We start from the raw sequence: 22,822 nt of genomic DNA on the forward strand, positions 1-22,822 counted from the left end.
GACATGAAATGGATATGAATCATAAGGGAGAGAAATTAACTACTACACTTTCATTCTTTTCATATTTTGGTATCACGTAAAAAGCGGAAGAACATAAAGGTTTTGTGAGATCCATTATTGTTTTCAATGTTACAAGAAAAACTCATAGAAAAGTGATTTTATAATTAGAAGATTAAATTATCCTTATTTTTATATATTTTAGTTTTTTTACTGGGCATATAGTTATTTTATATATGTATTTAAATTTTTTTCTTTAATTTTCTATTAAACAATTTACAAAATCATATCACTTTTAACTATTTTCCTTGCTTTTTCATTTTATTTTCTTTCTTAAATCAAACATAACAAAGAAAAAAAAAAAAGAGAAACATAGAGATGAATGGCATGCAAACTAATAGTAAGTGAAAAAATATATCTTTGAATTCTAATACAGTCTTCATATATAATAAGATAAAATTTTAGTTGTTTAATAAAATAAAAAAATTATGTTATTGTATCCTATTGAAAATAAAATGTAATAATTTATCCTATCCCGCTCCCATCATATATCCTTCTAACGAATCTAAATACCAAGTTGTAAAAAAAATGAGAATCACTCCTAATAAGTAATATTAACAGTATAGTCAGTTACAAAAATGCGCAAACCTTGAATGTAACACACGCTAAACTCCTGACAAAAAATTTTATCAAAAAAATAAAAATAAAAATAAACTTCTAACAAAAATATTTGTCGCATCACAACTTTAAACTATCACAGGAGATAATGCAAAGGCACCCAGTATAATGGCATCACTAAATAAATTAGATTACAGTAGAAACAATTCAAAATGTTAAAATCATTTTAAAAATATAACACACATATAGACAGATAAAGTCGACGTGAATGCGAAAAAATAAATCTATGCCAATATTAAATAATAAAATAATTTGTATATTTCTTATTCAGTAATGATCATACATAGTAAATTTGTTACTTCAATAAAAGAAATAATTTATTAACTAATCAGTTTAAAATCATACACTTAACATGACATCTCATTAGTTAAGAGTGCTTGGTATAATAAGTTTGTTAATTACTTAAAAAATTATACACCAAACATGATATCTGATTAGTTAACCGTACATTGTGCTCAGAAAAGAAACTGATAGTACTAAACACAAAAATATTTAAAATAAATTTATATATGTATGTATTTATCTAGAGCAGCCGAAGTTGAAGCTTGACTGTTGAGTTGAGTGGCAGTGATAGCAATATAGGCAGCGAGCGACTACTATTTTTATATATTTTAGTAAATTTTAATATTAGCAGATATAAATAAGAAAAGCAGTAACTCACTTGGGTCACGTTGCTGCTCAAGTCTGCAAAGGAAAGATACTCCGAAGTTGTTTCTAGGGTTTCCGATGGAGATGAGATTGCACAAACACAAACTGAATAGTACTTAGTCAAACAAATTTCTATAATCCCACTTCATTTCCCTTGACAACAATGCGATTTTGTTGACTCATTCGGATTCTTCACGCTGCGTGCGTGCGGATAGATAATAAGCGCAGCAGAACAGAACAAGTTTGAATTTCTACTTTTCGAACTCAATAACCGAAAATAAAAAACCCAATCGGAAGCGATGGAGAGGTCTAGATCTAAGAGGAACTACTACTATGACCAAGATTATGATTCTGAGACCTTGGCAAGGACAAGACCGCGCTATAACCACCACTACAGCACCGGCGGGAACCACCGCCACCGCGGCGGCGGCGCCGCCCGCCATGCAAAGACCCAACAGGACTCGCCGTTGACGGTCACCACTAGCTACCGCATTCTATGCCACGACCTGAAGGCCGGTGGCGTCATTGGCAAGTCCGGCAGCATCATAAAGTCCATACGGCAGCACACCGGCGCGTGGATCAACGTGCACGAGCTCATGCCGGGGGACGAGGAGCGGATCATCGAGATTTCCGACACGCGCCGCCGCGACCCGGAGGGGAGAATGCCGTCCTTCTCGCCGGCGCAGGAGGCGCTGCTGCTGATCCACGAGCGGATTCTCGAGAGCGACGCTGCCTTCGGGGTGGCGGAGGAGGACGAGGAGTACGGCGGAAGGGGCGGCGGAAGGGACCGCATCGCGACGAGGCTGGTGGTGTCGCGGATGCATGTGGGGTGTTTGTTGGGGAAAGGAGGGAAGATTATTGAACAAATGAGGATGGAAACGAAGACGCAAATTAGGATACTCCCTAGAGATCACAACCTTCCTCGTTGTGTTTCCATGTCTGAAGAAATTGTTCAGGTGCCTCCACCAGAAACCAAAAAAAAATTCAGCTTGGAACTGTTTTTCATCTCATACTTAAATTGCATGCATGAATGAATGATGTGCTCTGAAATCTGAACAAACGAAACTCCCTTCATTAACTTCGTTGAACATCAGTTTGGACTGTGAGGGAGCAAGTTACTCTGCTTTTGGAGGATACTAAATAAAATTTGCAGAACCGAAGATATTAATGACTTTTTTTTTTTTTTTCAGTTTCACTCTTCACTTTGCTTATTTCTCCCTTGATTGATCGCCTTCTCATAAACTAATGTCATAAAGCATGGGTTATAACTGATTTTGGCTAAGGCGTGAAGAGCATTTGAACTTGAAGCTCTCCTTTATTAACATTACCTTCAAGTTTCAGCTAAAGAGCTGGAAAGGAGGAAACATGTTGGACATGTTCAAAGCAATGTTTCTTTGGATTGAGGGTTCGGAGTTTATTCTATGTTTGATCGTTGGATTTGTGCTGCATTACCCAAGTTTTTTTAGAAATCTGCTTTTGATTTAGTGGTGGATCCTGTGCTTCTGTGATGATCTGGTTGAACTTGGCTAGATCGAGTATGTGTTTGTTGATTGTTTTTTTGTGTGTGTGTGAATTTAATCTGCTAACTGAGACAGAAAGCAGGCAGTACCATGCCAATTTGAGGATAATATCTTTTTTTACTGATTTTAAAACCATGATAGTGATATGAAAAGTATGGAGGTGTGTCTTGGTGCCTGTCTAAAGATCTAATGTACTTCATCTGGAAATTTACTAATTATATGATGTTTTGTGCAGGTTGTAGGCAATGTAAATGCTGTAAAGAATGCTCTAGTAATTATTTCATCACGGTTGAGGGAGAGTCAGCACCGTGACCGCAGTCATTTCCATGGACGTGTACATTCACCAGAGCGTTTTTTCTCTCCTGACGATGATTATGTTCCTCATGTGACTAGTGGATCTCGCAGATCTTCTGTTGATGGGGCCTCTTTTGGATCACGAGGATCTAACACAAATAGTAGAAATAATAACCACCCCTCATTGAATTATGCAATGGAGCCTGGGGCTGCTCCTGTTGTTGATGATGCGCAGGGCTTTTATGGGGAGGAACTTGTTTTCCGTATACTCTGTCCAATTGAGAAAGTTGATCGTATTATTGGGGAATCAGAAGGAATTGTAGAGTTCCTTCAGAATGAAGTTGGCGTAGATGTTAAGGTCACTGATCCTGTTGGTGGTTCAGATGAACAGATAATTATCATTACTTCAGAGGAGGTACTTTTCTTCTCTTATTTTTTCTGTTTCTCTGTCTGATGTGTAGTTTGTATAACTAGTGAAAATTCTTATGGGTCACTAGTGCAGGTTGCAATTGTTATAGGGGCACTAGTTTCCCTGCTTAATTTCAACTTTTCTTTAGTGCAATTTGACATAATATATGTTGCATATTTGAAATTCTAACTGTTACTATTATGTACCCCAAGGGTCCTGACGATGAGCTGTTCCCAGCTCAGGAAGCTTTGTTACATGTACAAACTCGCATTGTTGATCTTGTTCTAGATAAGGACAATACTATAACCACCAGGCTTGTTGTCCCATCTAGCGAAATCGAATGCTTAGATGGAAAAGATGTTTCTCTATCGGAAATAAGGAGGTTGACTGGTGCTAATATTCAAATTTTGCCTAGAGACGAGCTACCTCTCTGTGTTGCAAAAACTGATGAACTGGTACAGGTTTGTCACTTGACCTACTGCTTGCCAATATATTCTATTAGATTCCTTTGATAAATTTAGGCTGAAAGAGTTAATGATAAATGTTGAGGTTTATAATAGATGTTCTTCCTCAAAACATCATACTGGATTGTATGTGTACTACATTAACCACTAATTTTTGCAAACTAAAGAATGTACTGATTTCATTGGTTTTTCTCATTAAGATATTTCCAATAAATGGTATAGAGAGGATCCAGATGAGAGTGAGCTTGGACACAATGATAAGGTTATTGTCCCGTGACCTAGAGGTCATAGATTTAAATCTAGCAAATAGCTCTTCACTTGTGGGGGTATGGCTGTGGATATATTTATCCTCCCTCCCCTGACCCCCCATAGATGGGAGCCTCTTCATGCACTAGGGTATAGAGAGGATCCAAAACCTTACCTTCCAGTTCTACAAGGTTAAAACAAAGACCCGTATATTCAAGTTCTGCTTTCTACATTTCTCAATTGCTTCTTTATTGGCATTACAGATCGTAGGAGAGATTAAAGCAGCCCGAGATGCTGTTGTTGAGGTGACTTCAAGATTAAGGAGTTACTTGTACAGGGATTTCTTTCAAAGGGACACAGTACCACTACCAGCTCCCTTACCTGGTGCGGCGGCATCTTCTTCCAATAATATAGTTCCGGTTACTGAAACTCCCACAACCTATCAAAATCTGCAAACTGTTGCAGCAGCCCTTCCATCAAAGGTATTCTTTGATGCAATGAAAAATGCCATATTATATTCAATTTTGCCCATCATCTTTATTTATCTGTTATTTAAATGATTGTCATTTGGGAGATTTATTAGTAATCTTTTGTATATGTGTCTTGTCTTCTCCGAAAATAACCTTTGAGCACAGGAAATAAAAAAAGTTCTTTTTTTGTCCTATGAAAGATGTGTGATTGAGTTAAGCTGTATCATTAAAAAAAAGAATTTGACCAGTACCATTGATATAGAGAGAGTCATATATGAAGTCATATAATATTACCTAATGACCAAGCTATTTTTTTAAAACAAGCTATATTTTTTGCAATGTCTATTTAAGTACAGTTAACTATATCAGACGTTCTCTACAATTTTGGGTGGCCAAATCATATAAATGTGTGATGCTTGAGCCATTTTATACAGAATGTTGTTTTTTATTTGAAGAAAAAATTATCTTTTTTTTTCTTTTCTTTTTTTCTTTGGGTAGGAAACTGGAGGATCTAGCACTGAGACGGGAAAGCAGAAAGAAAGTGACCGCCGGGATGATTTGCTTAGTGGTTTAAATAGGTAATTGGTCCTTGCTTCATTTTATAATAGGGCATTGTATTCTAATATGGAATGACATGATGATATCTCACCCTTCTCATCAGTACGTTGATGTGCTATGTCTATGTTTTTTTATTTCTTTCTAATGTTTTATGTTCCTGCCTTCTGGCTAGGATTGCTGTGCCTCTTGTTACGAGGAGTACACTTGAAGTTGTTTTACCAGAGTACGCAGTACCAAAGCTTGTAGCAAAATCCAAAAGCAAGCTTGCCCAAATAAGTGAGGTGTGTGTGTGATTAGATCTATTAGTCCCTTACTATTTGAATTGTAAAGTGCTAGAAAAGGCATTCTTATACTAAGTAGTTGGACTTGGAGCCTATAATTTCATGTTTACTTTTATCTGCTCTCTGACATCATTGAGGGAGCTTCCCCCCCCCCCCCCCCCCCCCCAGCTAGAATGATAGATTTGTTTTTTCAAATGATATATGAGTTGATCTTTACGTTGCTTGACTTCTGGGATTGTCTCTAGATCATACTAAATGTATTTTTTTTTAAAAAAACTTGTTCTAGCTTCAAGCATGAAAAGCAAAATTACTCAACAGCAACTTCCCAATAGATCAAGATTCTAGAAATTATTATCATTGTATTACTACATTTACTTTCAACTGATAGTCATTTCTTTTCACTCATGTTTTCATATTGGTAACAGTTATCAGGAGCCAATGTAACCCTTGTAGAGGATAGACCAGACGTGACACAGAAGATTATTCAGATATCTGGTACTCCAGAGCAGGCAGAGAGAGCCCAGAGCTTGCTCCAAGGATTTATTTTGAGCAGTAAGTCCTCTCTTCATGTTTCAGACGTTGTTTTTATTCTCACGAATGCATTTGTTGTTATCTTGGTTTTTAAATAGTAAACACCATGTTCTGTAAATTAAAAATTTGAAACGATACATATATTTTTTTAACAGCACAAGAAGACGGCCCTTAAACTACCTGAAATTCCGAAAGCTGGGTAGTGTCGTTGATTTAGTGCCTGAGGCATTTTGTTCCATGCACTGATTGGTTTTCCATATGTTTACAAGATTGTTGTGGCCAAGGGTTGAAATTTTCAATGTGAGAGAAGCATCTCACTGTATATGTTGTACAAGAGAGCTTCTTAGTTTTGTTAGTCTTTTTAGCTAGTGCATGGGAGCAATTGTTAGCTACCCCCTGGATGTTGTTTTCCTTGTTTATCTCATCTAATATTAATTTGAGTAAGTAATACTCAAAGCCTGCAAATAGGGAGGGAGCTTCCCCCTCTCAATCCCGTGCTTTCCATGGACCATTACACAATTCTACATCATTTAACACCATACACAATTATACCTCATTTAACAAATCCGAGTATAATCAGCACGTGTGATGTAATATTTGTTAAAAGATAAAAAATGAAAAGTACTAAGATTATTTTATATTTTCATCTTTCAAAGGATATGCTGTTTTTTAAAGGGTAATTTTTTTAAACAATTTAAAAAATGGATGACTTTTTAAAATCAAAATAATTCAAATTTAGGACCATCTCAAAGAGATTAGTTGGAAATATAGTGTGTTACATATAAATTTAATATGTAACTAGGAATTACGGGGATTTCAATTTCGGCTTAGGATGAACATCTAACTTCATTAGTTTGGTCGTATTTTTAAACAATGAGAGGATGCGATTGAACTAATAATGAAGTTGATGAAAATAATATGATTGAAGTGTTCTTAAACAATTTGATTATCTGATTGTATTTTTTAATAATTGAAGAATTTAAGTAAAATATTTTTAAACAATTGAAAGATTTAGTTAAATTTTTTAATAATTGAGGGATCTAATTATTTTTTAATTATAATTAAGGAGTTGATAAAAAGTATGTTATTGATAAAAAAAAATCTTATAACTAAAGGATGAATTGTATAATTAAGTCAACTTATAAGTTCTCTTTTTTTTTTTTACTTTTCAAAGTTGGGGTGATGTTGATACCTAGAATCCGTTCGTAATATCTCATTTTTAATGTAATGTATTTTGCATGGTTATTTTCTTAAGAATTTGTATATGTACATTAAAATATATCTTATTGAAAATATTAAATTATTAAAAATAATAATAATAAATTATTTTTGTAATATTTATTTTTTATCATGTATTTATGGATACACGTTATCAGATTAAAAATTCATAAGAAATATTGATTTCCGTATCCAATGTTTTAATCATACGATCAAGGTTAAAATTTAATTTAATCAACACATCCTTTATTACCTTTTATTGGTTAGAGAGTCAAGTTGTCAGGTGTTCAGGTTTTTTTATAATCCTCCAGCTAGGATTCAATTATGTGTCGTTATTTCTTTTTTCTGTGGTTTTTGTGCCTTGTCGAAAAAAACAACACCATGTAACTTAATTAAATTGAAACACTTTATTTATATTTCCATTTTTAATATGGAAACTTTTGTTACGACCATGGTAACAAAACACTGATATTGTATGTAGCTAAGGATGGCCAGGGCCATCATCCTTTACGCAGCAACACTGATTTTTATCTTCAATGCATAACCCACCAAAATCTTTATAGCCAAAAAATTGACACAAAGTGTAACAAGCTTTACCATCTGGACAATTTCCTGCCTTCGTGCAACTATAAACAAATCCTGCGGATCCTGAAATTAATGGAATGCCAATAGAAATTATATGCAAATCATAGTTTATTTTAATAAATTCAAATATGAGAATTTAATAATCTATATTGATCATTCCATGTGTACTAACAATTATGGAGTAAAATTAGTAGAAAAAAAATCTTTGTTTAAGGTAAATACATGGATGGATTAAGTTATTCTCTCGCTCTTTCTTTTGTCTTGCTTTGCCTCTTTCCTCTCTCTCTCCATTTTTTCTCAAATAATTTTTTTACATAAAATTCTTATGTATCCTCCACAAGAGTCAATTCTGGGATAGGATCATTATGAACCTGAAGGTTTTCACTTAAAGAATTTAACACTTGCAAATTTAAGAGTCAAGCAATCAAGGTCATTGGTTAAGTTAGAACAATATTAGCCCAGTTAATCCACATGCTCGATAGTTCAAATTATTTCTTTTAAGTTAATGAAAATTGAAAGTACCAACTTAAAAAAAATAAACTAACCTGAAATCGACAGGAAAGCAATACACACAATTCCCAAGACAAAACAAAGACCAATGATTCTTCTGGTAGTCATTTTGTGTGAAGATGAGTCTGGATTCTCTCACTTTATAGACTTACATGGAGATTTTAATATAAAGAGATAAATAAATATTAGATTTGAAATAATTATTTTATTTAATAAAACAATTGTATTTATATAGACTTATAAAAAATTCATGCATTTAATAAATATATTATATTTTAATGTAATAAATACATTATACTTTTTTACTGAATAAACACATTATACTTAATAATATTGCTAAATTTAATTATATATTGCAATTAGTAAATACAGTGATTAATGCTATAGAAGGAAAAGTCAATAAAGTGATCAATGCTATAGAAGAAAAATACAGTGTTAAATTTAATTATGTATTACATTGTAATATTTTTTTTTGAATAAAACAATTTAAATGTAGACTTATAAAAAAATTCATACATTTAATAAATATATTATATTTTAAATGTAATAAATACATTATACTTAATAATGTTGTTAAATTTAATTATATATTACAATTAGTAAATACAGTTATTAATGCTATAGAAGGAAAAATCCATGCAGCAATTAATGCTATAGAAGGAAAAATCCATGCAGCAATTAAATTTAATAATATTGTTAAATTTAATTATATTTTACATTGTAATGATTATTTTATTCAATCAAACAATTTGAATGCATATAGACTTACAAAAAAAGTTACACATTTAATAAATATATTATATTTTGAACGTAAAAAATGTTGTTGAATAAATACATTATACTTAATAATATTGTTGAATTTAATTATATATTACAATTAGTAAATAAAGTGCTTAATCCATAATCTCATTAAAATTTATCCCTTCTTTTTTCTCTTAATCAAACAAAATGACTAGTCTAAATTCTTTCTCCTCCCTATTAAAATTCTTGGTTCTTTCTGCTTTCTCTTTATCCACTCTCTCTCTTTCTTCCTATTTATTCTTCCTACTTTCTTTGTGTTGTGTGCTTCAATTTTTAAGAGAAGAGGGGAGATGAATGAAGGGGAGAAAATGCTCTTATCATCTAGTTTTCACCCCTTTCAATGTTCAGGGACATGGAGGAGAGCAAAAGAAATTTAAAACATTACAAGTATAATGACTAAAATAATCCTACTTATTATGTTTTGATTTTTAAATTTTAGAAGAGTAAAAGTAAAATATTTTTTAAAATCTCTCCCCTCCTCTTGTGAACCAAGCAATAAAAGAGTTATCTCTCCTCCATTAAAATCCCTAATATCATTAAAATTCATTCCTTCTTTTTCTCTTAACCAACCAAGATCACTAGTCGAAATCTTTCCCTTTTCCTGTTAAAATTCTTGGTTCTTTTTGCTTTCTCTTTACCCACTATCTCTCTTTCTTCCTAATTATTCTTCCTATTTTCTTTGTATTTTTATTCTCTCTCAAATCATTTCATTGATGTTAATGAAAAATAATTTTATAAATTAACTTTTAATCATAAAGCTAAACTAAACATACCCTAAATATTACATGAAGTCACAAGGAAAGCAATACAAACAATTCCAAAAAAATTGCTTAGATTGATCATCTTCTGTAGCCATTATCCGAAGATCAATCTTTGTTCTCTTACTTTCTGATCTTTTAGAGATAGAGAGAGATATATATTAAATTTTGTAATTTATTAAATAAAATAATTTAATGTATATAGACTTATATTAAAAAGTCAAATCTCTAATAAATATATATTATGTTTTTAAATATAATAGATTTATATAGAAAGTCAAATTTCCTCTCTCTCTCTCTCCATATATATATATATGTATATATAAAGAGGGTGATTAAATTTTTTAATTCATTTAATATGATAATTTTAATGTATATAGACTTATATAACAAAGTCAAATCTTTATTAAATGTATATGTTATATTTTTAAATTTAATAAATACATTATAATGAATATTATTATTTACATATTTACATACATATATATACACACTACAATAATAACATCTATCGAGTATCATCAATGGGTCTAAGTCAATATGTATGGGTTATTGTAAACCTCTTTGATATGATATTGTCTTCGTTTCTCACTGATAAAAAAAACACCTCTTTTCAAATGCATTTAAAATACCAATAAAAATTTGGTAATCTAAAAAGAAGAGCAAATCAGAAAAAAAAATAATGGGTTTAGGAATTTCAAAAATACTATTAAAATAAAGAAAGGGGTGTTGGATGACTATCGATGGGTGCAGAAAGAAAAAGCCTCAAGTCAGCTTCGAAGTAAATGCCCAAAAGGACATAACTAGCCCACAAAAAAAAAACGCGCGTTATCTTCACTTGCTAAGGTTTGATCCTAAGATGAAGACGAAGACGAAGACGAGGTTTATGTGTAGAATGAAAGGTTCATGTCTTCTTCTCACGTCCTCTTTCACCGGAATCAGGTTCTCTTTCTTTCTTCTCTTACTATGCTTACGTTGTGTTAATGCTTTGCTTCTGTGCTACTTCCATTCCATTTCCATGCCACTTCTTTGTTCTCTCAATAAATCACCTTAGGATAATAACTTCAACTTTATTGACTGAAACTTATGAGCTTTACTAACTCAAAAAGTAACACATGCTTTTATTGGAATAGAACTCCTTTTGTTACTTCGATTTGTTCAACTAATTTTCTAGGTCTCTTGAAAGGAACGGATAACTCACCTCCTATTTGATGTTCTGTTTTTAAAAGTTTGAAAGGTACTTGATAATGAACCGTTCAAATTTCTGCGTAATTGCTTCATAGGTGAAGTAGCAACTGTATTAAAGGAACTTGTTGATTTTGGGTGGGCTTGTTTATCATTTTACGAGATTAGGGAAGATAACATTTGGTGCAAGTGTGGAAATGAAGTTAAGTTGGCTAGACTATGTTGTAATGTTGGATTCTATGGATTTGAGTTATGTCGGGTTTTGTGACGCTTTTACGGTATCATACTGTCTTTTTCACGGATTGAACCATCAAATTATTTGGACACTGGCACACTAATGCATATAGTTCGGCGCAGAATTTCTTTTAATAATTTAGGTGCAAGTCTTTGGCTAGGGCCTAGGATACATGTTTAATCTCTTAGTGCAAATGATTGTTTCTGATTATTCTCAGTGTTTTTAGTTGTCTACCCTTGATTTCAATTTGCATATCTGATTACAAGAATTTGTGACGGCTTGGCTTAATGTCTTCTGTTATCTATTATTAGGACAAGCAAAGAGCTTCGGCATATGCTGTCACTGTGTGAGTTGAAAAGCATAACATGCTTCTCAGTTTGTAATCAAAAGCAAAAATACAATCAAAAGCTTTACATTATTCCCGTTAGAACTGTTTGTGTTCGGTTCTGCATCTCAAGATCCTCAGTTGGGTCAGTGGAATTGAGTGGGACAGGCACACACAGTGATGCTTATTCAGGATTTTCGGCTCCAAATGACTATCAGAGGTAGGAATTGGTTCAAATGTCTGTCTTCCTTCCTTCTATTGCTTGTTCCTGTTGCATTTGAAGTATCTCCAAATTTCAATTTTGTGCCTAAATTTTCTTACCATTGTATTAGAATTTTATCCTCTAAGGATGAAGCATCTTTGTGCCATGTTTATAACTTAAATTGCTCATTCTCCAATTGACAATGTTCCTTGGCTTTGCAAATTACACATTCCACAGAATCGACAGTTTAGAGAAAGAGTTGGAAGAATTATTTGATGAAGTGAAAAGAATGATTAGTATGGGAAACAAAAATGATGCTATAGACCTGCTAACTGCAAATTATGAAGTGGTGAAAGAGCGCCTTAATGCAGGTACTAAAGGCATAGAAGAAGCTGCAACTTTGGACATCATAGCACTAGGTTACATGGCTGTTGGAGACTTAAAATTTGTTGGATCTCTGTTGAACATGGTATTCCCCCTTTCCTTCTGTTATTGTACATTTTTCAGTCACTTTGATATCTTGTATAATTGCAGTTGAGATTCGCAGGATTCAGAGTAGCTTAAGTTTATGTCTGCATGGCATGCCATTAGTTGAACTCTCAGAATCTGCATGACTTTTTTACTGTTCTAGAATAAGACTTCAGCATAATGATATATGAGATGCTAATGCACCGGCTTTTACTATAATGAGATTACATGTGAGTATAATGAGGAAGCCAATTGTTGGTTTTATTTTATTTTTTCTATCGCGAGTTAATGAATTTGTCATGGTTTCTAAGTCTAGAATGAATAAATGATCATTGGTCACCAAAAATGTATGCAGTTAATTATCTGCAGTCACTCTTGACTGACATTCTTTCATGAGGCTGAATTTTTCCACCAGTCTGGTTAGTGGTTACTAATTTTCTATTAGTGTCACATGTTTGACTCCCTTGTACTGAAATAGTTTTTGTTATGGCTGTCTTAGTTTGTATTTACCCAACTGATAATTGGAATTAATTATATGTTCCACATTTCTGCTTACGTTTGCTCACCTCTTAATATTGTTGTTCCCTCTAAAATTATAGTGACTAATTCCCTTTTCTCCGTGGAGTGCATTCTTATGTTTTCATTGATGGCCAGATGAAAGAAGTTGTTGACAATTTGAAGGATGATGCTCCTCGTCTAGATTCAATACTTATGCATATGGGAAGTATGTATGCAACATTGAGCAAGTTTGAAAAATCATTGGATGTGTATCAGAGGGCTGTCTACATTATGGAGAGGACCTATGGTGAGTACATTTTTCAATTAGTAATATTAATGGCTTAAATATGTTTTTGGTCCTTGTAAGTTAGCCTTTTTCATTTTTGGTCCCGATAAGTTCATTTTTTTTAATTTTAGTCCTGTAAGTTGACATTTTTCCAATGTTGGTTCCTATAAGTTTTTTTAGTCCTTGTAAGTTTGTGCTTTTTCAATTTTAGTCCCTTGAAGATTTCAATTTTTTCATTTATAATCCTCTTAAGTTCATGCTTATAGGGACCTAAGTTGAAAAAATGCAAATTTATAGGGACTAAAAATGAGCAAAATATCTTACAAAGACCAAAATTGAAAAAGTGCAAATTTACAAGGACTAAAAAAGAACAAAAAATTTTACAGGGACTAAAATTGAAATAATACGAACTTACAGGGAGCAAAAACAAATCTTAAACCTATTATTTTTATGTAGTATTTGATTTTATTTACCTATGGTGAATGATTGTGGCTGTGGTTATGTTGTGCTGCTGATCTATTTGATTAGAAAACTGGAGCTATTTTCTTGAGATTTTTCAGTTTTGCATGTCAAGTTAGAAGCTACTTTTAAGTTTTAACAGTTTCAATCTCCAGAACCTCAGTAGAAATGATCTGTGGTGAAGCCAACTTTGCTTTTAATAGCTGTGTTCCTTTTTTCAAAAATTTGATGTTCTCAACATAATTTTTTCTTTTAGGTATGGATAGCACTTTTCTTGTCACACCCTGTTTAGGTATGGCAAAAGTTCTTGGTTCTATTGGAAAAGCAACAAAAGCAATAGAGACATACCAGCGTGTGATCACTCTTTTGGAATCAAGTAGAGGTACCAAAAGTAAAGATTTGGTTGTACCTTTACTAAGTCTAGCCAATCTGTTACTCAAAGAAGGGAGAGCCAATGACGCTGAAACTCATTTTACTAGGTTAAGCCTCCTATCTTTTTTTTCTCCTTCCATATTCAGTGCATTATTGACTTTTCTTTCTTCTATATTACTTTTATTTTATTTTCTTGTTTTCTAGAGTTCTCAACATATACACCGAATTATATGGACAAAATGATGGAAAAATTGGAATGGCTATGAGTTCCCTAGCCCGAGTTAAGTGTGCTCAAGGTAACTTTATAAACTTGCACGTACAATTTATTTGTTCTTTGTATATTCCATTTTTACTTTATATACCCTTTATTTTTCTTACCTGTTTTCACAGTGAACTTGAATGTTGATTAGAATTTCTTTCATGTATGGTGGGTCCTGTGTCATGTAGAAGAATGGTGGAATAAACACCTATATTCAGATTTATTTGGTCTTAAGTTATATATGGGAATTACTTGGTGATGCTATTTGTTATTTAAATGGTGTCCAGGGAAATCAGATGAAGCAATTCAACTGTTTAAACGTGCTATTCAGGTCATGAAGGATTCAAATTACTTGTCGCCAGATGACAATATAATGGAAAAGATGAGGGTAGATCTAGCCGAATTACTTCATACTGTTGGGAGGTAAGCGTCTCTTTAACCTTGGTTAGGAGTGAAAGATTTAAGTATTTTTTGGAATTTAAGAATAAAGTCTCCAACACCCCTCTCTCCCTAAAAAATAACCCAAAAAAAAAAGGAAGGAAATAAAGAATGAAACATAAAGGGAAAAAAAGTAAGACTAAAAACACAGTAGGTTATTAATTGAAGCTTTTTGTATTGTTTTTCTTCAAAGAGGACAAGAAGGCAGAGAGCTATTAGAGGAGTGCTTGTGGATCACTGAGAGGTACAAGGGAAAGGAGCACCCCAGCCTAGTGACACACATGATAAATCTTGCAACTTCATATTCACGGTCAAAGAACTATGCGGATGCCGAGCACTTGTTGAGAAGAAGTTTGCAAATCATGATAAAACAAAAGGGAACTGATGACCAGTCCATCAGCTTTCCAATGCTACACCTTGCAGTTACACTCTACCATTTGAAAAAAGATGAAGAAGCAGAGAAACTTGCCCTGGAGGTTTTGCGCATCCGTGAGAAGGCCTTTGGAAAAAATTCTCTTCCCGTTGGTAAGCTTTCCCTTGCCTCATTGAAAACCTGATCAGGCTCATGTTAATATGATCAAGTTATTCATTATTCAGGCCATTTAATTGTGTTGCATTTCACTGATGAGCGTAGTAATCCAATTCTTGCACCGAAGAGGGAAAAACTGAACCTTAAGTTTTCCATTTTTTTACTTTGTTAGGATGAAATTTATATTTATCATATATTATGCATGGCAGGGGAGGCTTTGGATTGTTTGGTGTCTATTCAAACCAGACTTGGTAGGGATGAAAGTGAGTTACTCGAGCTGCTTAGAAGGATCCTGAATATTCAAGAGAGAGAATTTGGACGTGAGAGTGAGGAGGTTTTGGTTACCTTGAAAAAAATTGTATACTACTTGGATAAACTAGGGAAAAAAGATGAAAAGCTTACCCTTCAGAGAAGGTTGTCAGTGCTTAGTAAAAAGTATAAGCAGATGGTTAATTACTGAAAGGGGTATTATATGATTATGATTGATTGTGATCTTTATCCTTCCTTCATGCTTCAAGTATTTCTCCAAGGGTTAAGTTTGGTCGTGTGAAATGGAACGAAAGGAAAGAGAATTAAAGCAGTGTAGTAAAGGTGTGGGACCCACACAAAATTTTGAATTTTTCTCTCCTTTGTTACCTATTTGTTATTAATCAAACCAAGGATAAATGTTTCCATGAGTTGCTTTCTAGTGAGGGGGTACGTATGCCTAACGCCTTAGTGCTATTTCTTTTTAGAGCTTAATCATCATTTGTAAGGCGCGTTGGGACTGGGGGTGCAAATTCAGACTTCCCTAATGGCCTTGTTAAAATGAGAAGTTTCAGCTTCGTAATAATTATACATATTTTGGATTGTTTTATTTTTTTTTAACAATTTACACCTGTTCTCGAAAATAGGAAATAATATACTAAAAAAACGAATGGGAAAGAAATAAATATGGGATAAGTTCAATTTCATTAGATTGGATAATCATTCTTGATGAAATTATTACACCATATCTTAACACTATTCCCTAAACATGGAAAGAAAGAGAAGTGTTGTTAGGGTTCGAATAAGAAATAGTATCAGCATGGGTTTGATTTAGTTTATTTTTTAAAAAGTATTTAAAAAAATTCAAGAGAGCTTAAAAAATAATTTCTTCAGATTTAATCATTATTAAACATGCACTAAATATATTGAGAAGCCGTGATCCATACATACTCTCAAATTGTTTTGTGCATCGTTTTTGAAGATAAAATTGACTTGTAAAATGCAACAAGTCGGTGAGGAATGAGGAGAAAAAGTCCTAAATGGAGGTTATCTTATACGAGAGTGACATTAAAGGGATGGTTTGGATGCAAATTTAAGCATCGTTTTCTTAATAAGCAAAAACGGATAGCTAATTAAATAAGATGAGCAAATATCAGTAATTTTCTTTTATTAATAAGCAAAAATGGATAGCTAACTAAATAAGATGAGTAAATAACGGTGGCCGGTACCTTTTCTGCAAAGGGAATAAAAGCTTCACTCTTATTCATTCTCTTACAAATTTGTATTACCTTATATAAAATATTAAATAAAAAGATATTTAATATCTTAAAAATATAAAATACATTTAATATTTACCATAAAAAAATACGAGGATTGATAAAAAAAAATATTGCAAGAGCTTTTAAAATTATTTAATATTACAAAGACGAGTCACAAGGTGACTGCATAGGTGTCACCCTTAGCAGCCTTTCCAATCTTCGTTGAGTGCGATGGTGACACAAAGTTCCCGAGAATTTGGACACTTGGACACGAAAGAGAGAATAAATAATTTACACGAAATTTAAACAAAATTTATAAGTAATTTTGATGTTTAAATTAATAATATAAAGTATGTATTTAAGTAAATAAACTTAAACAGAAAAAGTAAAAAAAAAGAGCATATAATCTATCGAGAACAGAACAATTATATTAGAGAGAAAGAATAGAATAGAAGGATGAGGGAACAATAGTTCAGAAAGCATGGGACTATGAGAACGAGACGAGAAGAAAGGAGATAGATATTTTTATATAAATTTAGGCGCATGGGTGCAAGTAAGTAACACAATTATTGATAGTGTTTTGTTGACACGGTTGTCAATACAACGACCATGCTTTTACATTACTCGTAGCAAAACACGCACTCTCTTTCTCTTGGACAGGTGTACAAGCAAAGTGTATGACATGTTTCGGCGTTAGAAGGAACATGGAAGTTCACTTCAGAAGATGATAATCAACAAGGCAGGTTCTCTCTCTCTCTCTCTCTTAGTCTCTGTGTGATTCTACTTTTAATCGGTTAATTGAATATTCTTGTCCTTCCTTGCTTCTTTGTGATCTCATGTCTCTGTCTTGTTCACCTTCACCTGTTGAATGAATGATGATGCTCTTTCGCTGAACATGAACAACCTTTGTACTATCAAGTATCAACCTTTGACATGTATGTATGTGATGATGTTCGCCCTGACACGCTCACTTTTTTCCAGAATCTCTAAGCGGAATTTTGTACACCCAAAATGGACATGTTCCTTGTCTTGCAAATAACCATCCAAAGTTTTCCTTTTGACTACTGCATTGGCTATGTTACTCACCAGAAGCTATTTTATTGATTTTGGGTTTTCATGGCTCTAGATCTAGTCCATGGTGCGTTGACAATTAGTTTTCATCATTAAGTTCTTGCAACTTAGTTCTTCCTTGGAAAAAAAAGGCAAAGGAAGTTTTCTCTTGTTGGATTCCTTTGTTCTATCAAAAGAAATACTATTACTTGTGAGTAGTTGACTTTTTGGTCTTGCATTCCTGCTTGATTCATGTTTGAAGATGAATGTTCCTTGTCTTATTAAATGTGATAAATAATTTCTTTGATTCCGAGGAAACATGTATAAATATTCCCAAAATATTTATGACCAACTACGCAGATTTTAGTCATTCCCAAGAATCTTAGATTCACAGGATTTATGGTTCTCAATTTCTCATGAATTATGATTCCTGGACACGAATTTTTTTCCTTCTATAAAATGCCCCCTTGATGATTAGGAAAGAAAACTTTTTTCCCATGGATTGATTGATAGGGAAATAGAAACATGGCTAGCAATTGACATTCTACAATGATTTTTGTGGGGGGTCTGGTAACAAATGTTGTAGCTGGTGGACCTACTTTTCCTGTGTTCCTTTTGCTCTCATATTCCTTTTTAGCTAAATTTGAAGATTAGTATGTGTTGGTCTTGCACAGTGTCTACTTCCTAAAATTTCGTTGAGATGTGAATTTGAAATCTTCCTAGGTTACATGTAATGTTTTGAGTGTCTTACTGATTCAACAGATGCTGTAGCCACCAAAATTTTCCTCTTAAAGTAGGTCATTACTCAGAAGCCAATAACAATAAGTAATGGCATCAGCAGAAGGGAAGGCTCCTTATACAGCTAATTGTTTTACTCAAGATTTCCGGATTCCCCCGAGTTCTCCTGATCATCCGTCATCAGTTTCAAAAACAATAGTATCTGATTGGGTTCCTAGTAATTCTATTAATGATCAAATTCATGCCAATGCAGTCTGTATCCCCCACAATCTGAATTCTGATAAGCTACCTGAAATGAAATGGTGGCTACATGTGAAAAGTGACTTGGGGGATGAAGCAAATTATACATGTCAACAGCTGAATTCCTACGAGTCTGAACTTGGTACCTTCTATTCTGAATTTCTTAATGGCAGCGTCAAGAGTGGGGGAGATCAATTGGTCAAAGACTTTGATGCTCTTTCTAATATTCAAAGTGCCAATTTATCTATAGAGCAGCCGTGGCATGTTGTCTCTCCTACATGTATGAAAAACAACAATACCAGAATGCCAAAATTTGAGGCTTCACTGAATACTGATTTACATTTTACTCCTAAGAAGAAAGATCAGGAGGAATTCTATTTTCAAGATAGTCATTTTATGGATTGCGATATTTCCAATTTCTTGGTCTCTGAACAAGGCAAAATGGCATCATCTGATCTAGAATCACATTTGATGGGAGCAGAGAAAACTGGGGCTTGGTGGCGCACCACTGGAAAAGATGAGTTGGCTTCCTTGGTTGCTCGGAAGTCGCTTGAGCATATTGAGAATTGTGATCTCCCTCAACCCCAGACTAAGCATGTCAGTCAGAGACCCTCCTACCCAAAGGGTGTTGACCATGATAATACTCCACCATCTTCTTTGAACCGTAAAACTGAGACTGGTTCTTCCTATGCAGATAGTTATACAACTGGGATATCCACTTCTGACTGTTCATTTCAGGATTCAAACAAGCATTCCAGGTAATGCTGTAGAGCAGTAGAGGGATACTTTTAGAAATTAATTGTTTTCTGCAATCTTGGCCATCATGGTCAGTTTATTTTGGAAGAAATTTGATGTTTCCTAGTTTTTTAAAGTATTGAACTTCCTAATTAACTATGACGTTTGACTAGGGTTAAGGGTTGTTATTTATAGATGCTAACTACATTATGCTATGCTCTTTCCAATGCTATTTGTTGGGGACTGATGCTAGTTTTCAGTGCCAAACCTTACATTTTTCGTACGAGATAGTTCATGTTTGTTTTTTTATATATATATATCAGATGTTACTGTATCCATTATTCCTTTTTAAACCCAAATGGAATAGCGGTCTTCAAGTATCATGAAGATACCTCATTGTTACTAATATGGACAGGTTTCAAAATTATTGTATTTTATTTTGACAGGTGTTTAGCTCTGATTACTTGCCTAAAAATACTTTTAGTTATCCATCTCATGCTAACAGGGAATTTGATGACGTACTATTTAGCTGAATTTAAACCTGTTTTTGTAGCTGATGAGCAACTCAATTTTATAAATGTATATAGCTACCAACATTTGCAAGTTTGATTCACCAAAAAAAAAATGCATTGATGGGTTTTCTTAATCCTTTAGAAATATATCTTGTTGCTCCCTACTCTCTTTTCAAGCTATACTTCAATCCTTGAAAGATATGTTTTTCCTTCTAACCTTTTGATCCCCCTTTTTTCTCTTTTTACAAGATCTGCTGAGTCATTGATATGTACTAGCTGATTTTTAACCGTTATCTGACATCACCCTAGCTTCAGTTACAAACCTGTAGGTTGCATTTTGTATGCCATCATCTAAAGTAGTGTATAGATTCTGTGATGTTTTAGACATGTATATGGATGGCTAAGGTTAGTTATATTCAGGTCATAAATTGTAGTACTGGATATATTGAATTCCTGACTCATGAAACATACATGGTTTTTTTTAATCAAGTTGGAATTTAGGATGCATACCAACAACTTGGTGACTTTTGTTTTGGAAAAAAAGTTTTACTATTTTTATACTGATGAGTTGAAATTTCATGATTATTCTATGATCAATTTATTAACAAACTCTGCTCCATATGTTTAGTTCCAGTCAGAGCAAAGATTTTAGCTCAAGCACCGAAGGTTGCCAAATAAATTCTGAGAACGGTAGCGTGTCTGAGCTGTTGAAAGCTTTGTGTCACTCTCAAACAAGAGCAAGAGAGGCTGAGAAAGCAGCGCAGCGAGCTTACAGCGAGAAGGAGCACATCCTGAGTCTCTTTTTTCGACAGGCTTCACAACTCTTTGCTTACAAGCAGTGGCTCCACATGTTGCAGCTCGAGAACCTGTGTCTGCAACTCAGAAACAAAAACCAGTCATTTCCAAATCTCTTTCCAGCATCCTTACCCTGGGACCCATGCAGGGGAAGGCTGCTTAAGAAAAGTCATAGCAAAGCTAGGAAGAGGAAGAATAGTAACAGAAGATGTGTGATTACAAAGTGTGCTGTTGCTTTTGCTGTGGGATTAGGCCTCGCTGGTGCTGGTTTGCTTCTTGGTTGGACAATGGGATGGATGTTTCCTCCCTTATAAAGGACATTGACTAACATCAATTGCAGGCTTCTGCTATGCTTTTCTGGAATTTGAGTTCTGTTGTTGTGCTGATAAGATTGACACGAGTGGATATATGATGTTAAACATGGTTTCCGTTGCCATCATTTGTAAATACTCCTCATACATTTGAGACCATTAGTTGTATATATTTAACATAGTGTAGAAAGATCCACCTATAGGAAAAAGGTTTAGTTGTTGTTGTAGTGCAGAAGGAATACGTTTGGTAGATTTGTATATATTTTTTGCTTTAAATATCAAATTGTACTTAGCTACTTGAACTACTTGAAATATGTACAAGGCCATATGTAGTCCTTTATTAATTTTTCTTTGATCTGAGAGTAGTCTCTGCCTTCTCTTAAAAACTTGAACTTGGCCATCTCTTACAAATACTAATAGGGTACTTAAAGTTTGCCCATGCTATCATGCAAGTCTCAGTGTCCATATTTGTCAGATTATTCACTACTTGAGAAAATCTTGCTTTGAAAACTTACCTTTATATGGGGAAATTGGTTAGAACAATATTATATTGAATAACTGAAAACTGAAAAGACAATTCTTCAAATGGATTGTGGATATGAAGAGAATGCTTTCATTGTAGATGTGTATGCAACCTCAGTCGTTGATTAGGAGGTGATTGTCTGAAGTTATGAAACAACTTTTCAAAGCTATACCGATAGTTTCTCAACTAGTTTTTGATTCAGTTGCAACCCAACAAAGTGAAACGATGCATGATAATGTGAGTATCCTCTCTATTGTATTATTCAGAGTATCCTTTTGTGAACGATCTATTAATGTTCTCGTGAATAGTGCACCCTTTCCTGTTTAACTGTGAAAATTGTTATAATTGATGTTCTAAGCGTAAGCGTAAGTAGGACTTCAAATACATTGTTTAAATAGTGCATCCTTTAAAACCTTCGTTATACTTATTTTAGTAGTCTAGAAGAGTTATCTAAGATGGTGCCACAGTTCAACAAAAAATGCATCATGCACCATAGATTGCCATATCAAAAAGTTAAATTGGATTCCTTTTTCTCGGGTGGAGAGTTTTAGAGATACAATGTAAAACAAACTTAAATATGTTTTTATTTTTAATAAATATATGATTTGTTTGTCTTAAATCCTTAATAAAATAATAATTTTATCTTTACTTCTTGACACTTTTTTTAATACATAATAAATTAACGAATTTTAAGTTTATTTTTTATTAAAAAATCGTTTATTAATAATTGGGACTAAAACAAAATTAGTTAATTTATGAAGAAATAAACACTAAATTTGATAATTTATCAAGGAGGAAAACTAAATACCTAAGAATCAAAAATAAAATTATTATTTTATTTATAACTCGACAAAAACATAAAATTATTAAGAAATAAATTCAAAAATAAAATATTTATCAAATATTAAAACATATTTAAGTCTAAAAACATCGTTCACTCATAGTCTAAGATTTTGGAATTATGGTAAATTGATGACATGGTATGAGAATCTCTAATCTCCAATTTAATTTAGTAGTAGAAATTTGATTAATTCCGCACCCATTCTTCTAATAAAAATTCATTTTACGTTTTCCTTTCATTTGTCTCTCGTATATGTTTTTTTTTTTAGTTTCAAGCCTTTCATTTTTTGTTAATTTACTGGCTTAGGATTTTTATAGTTACATAAACAAATAAAAAGATCCCAATATT

The 22,822-nt window shown here is 33.3% G+C and overlaps 3 protein-coding genes and 1 long non-coding RNA gene across 11 annotated transcripts; 3 read left to right on the top strand and 1 right to left on the bottom strand.

Annotated features, from left to right (window-relative positions):
- Positions 1-1,266: 1,266 nt before the first annotated feature.
- LOC100804167 (RNA-binding KH domain-containing protein RCF3) lies at positions 1,267-6,586 on the top strand. The gene is made up of 8 exons (XM_003523306.5): positions 1,267-2,279; positions 3,079-3,552; positions 3,759-4,007; positions 4,520-4,738; positions 5,225-5,304; positions 5,457-5,565; positions 5,991-6,117; positions 6,252-6,586. The coding sequence occupies exons 1-8, from the start codon at positions 1,623-1,625 to the stop codon at positions 6,269-6,271; spliced, it is 1,935 nt and encodes a 644-aa protein (XP_003523354.1). The 5' UTR covers positions 1,267-1,622; the 3' UTR covers positions 6,272-6,586.
- A 1,116-nt stretch (positions 6,587-7,702) lies between these two features.
- Positions 7,703-8,557, bottom strand: LOC100804695 (uncharacterized). The gene is made up of 2 exons (XR_414100.4): positions 8,445-8,557; positions 7,703-7,962 (listed from the first exon to the last, which is right to left on the bottom strand). It is a non-coding gene; the product is annotated as an uncharacterized lncRNA (long non-coding RNA).
- A 2,207-nt stretch (positions 8,558-10,764) lies between these two features.
- On the top strand, positions 10,765-15,716 carry LOC100805230 (nephrocystin-3). Its single transcript, XM_003523308.4, has 9 exons — positions 10,765-10,910; positions 11,700-11,933; positions 12,153-12,384; positions 13,038-13,188; positions 13,883-14,105; positions 14,203-14,294; positions 14,545-14,680; positions 14,889-15,220; positions 15,434-15,716. Exons 1-9 carry the CDS (start codon positions 10,828-10,830, stop codon positions 15,682-15,684), a joined length of 1,734 nt encoding a protein of 577 aa, XP_003523356.1. The 5' UTR covers positions 10,765-10,827; the 3' UTR covers positions 15,685-15,716.
- A 1,423-nt stretch (positions 15,717-17,139) lies between these two features.
- On the top strand, positions 17,140-21,454 carry LOC100805767 (uncharacterized). Of its 8 annotated transcripts, none has more exons than XM_026128302.2 (4): positions 17,140-17,282; positions 17,390-17,472; positions 18,542-19,515; positions 20,633-21,454. In XM_026128302.2, the coding sequence occupies exons 3-4, from the start codon at positions 18,608-18,610 to the stop codon at positions 21,111-21,113; spliced, it is 1,389 nt and encodes a 462-aa protein (XP_025984087.1). In that variant the 5' UTR covers positions 17,140-17,282; positions 17,390-17,472; positions 18,542-18,607; the 3' UTR covers positions 21,114-21,454. The 8 variants fall into 8 exon arrangements, with proteins under 8 accessions (XP_025984087.1, XP_040870978.1, XP_006578890.1 ...); XM_041015044.1 differs by having other exon boundaries at positions 17,390-17,468; XM_006578827.4 differs by having other exon boundaries at positions 17,170-17,468.
- Positions 21,455-22,822: the final 1,368 nt, after the last annotated feature.

This window comes from Glycine max, chromosome 4, assembly GCF_000004515.6.
Source record: "Glycine max cultivar Williams 82 chromosome 4, Glycine_max_v4.0, whole genome shotgun sequence".
In the NCBI taxonomy this organism is placed as follows: Eukaryota; Viridiplantae; Streptophyta; class Magnoliopsida; order Fabales; family Fabaceae; genus Glycine; species Glycine max.

Coding starts and splice junctions, on each gene's coding strand:
- LOC100804167 (XM_003523306.5), top strand. CDS start 1,623: ATGGAGAGGTCTAGATCTAAGAGGAACTACTACTATGACCAAGATTAT. Junction 4,008..4,519: donor AAACTGATGAACTGGTACAG/GTTTGTCACTTG, acceptor TTGGCATTACAG/ATCGTAGGAGAGATTAAAGC. Junction 5,566..5,990: donor AGCTTGCCCAAATAAGTGAG/GTGTGTGTGTGA, acceptor TATTGGTAACAG/TTATCAGGAGCCAATGTAAC.
- LOC100805230 (XM_003523308.4), top strand. CDS start 10,828: ATGAAGACGAAGACGAAGACGAGGTTTATGTGTAGAATGAAAGGTTCA. Junction 12,385..13,037: donor TTGGATCTCTGTTGAACATG/GTATTCCCCCTT, acceptor ATTGATGGCCAG/ATGAAAGAAGTTGTTGACAA. Junction 14,295..14,544: donor CCGAGTTAAGTGTGCTCAAG/GTAACTTTATAA, acceptor AATGGTGTCCAG/GGAAATCAGATGAAGCAATT.
- LOC100805767 (XM_026128302.2), top strand. CDS start 18,608: ATGGCATCAGCAGAAGGGAAGGCTCCTTATACAGCTAATTGTTTTACT. Junction 19,516..20,632: donor GATTCAAACAAGCATTCCAG/GTAATGCTGTAG, acceptor CCATATGTTTAG/TTCCAGTCAGAGCAAAGATT.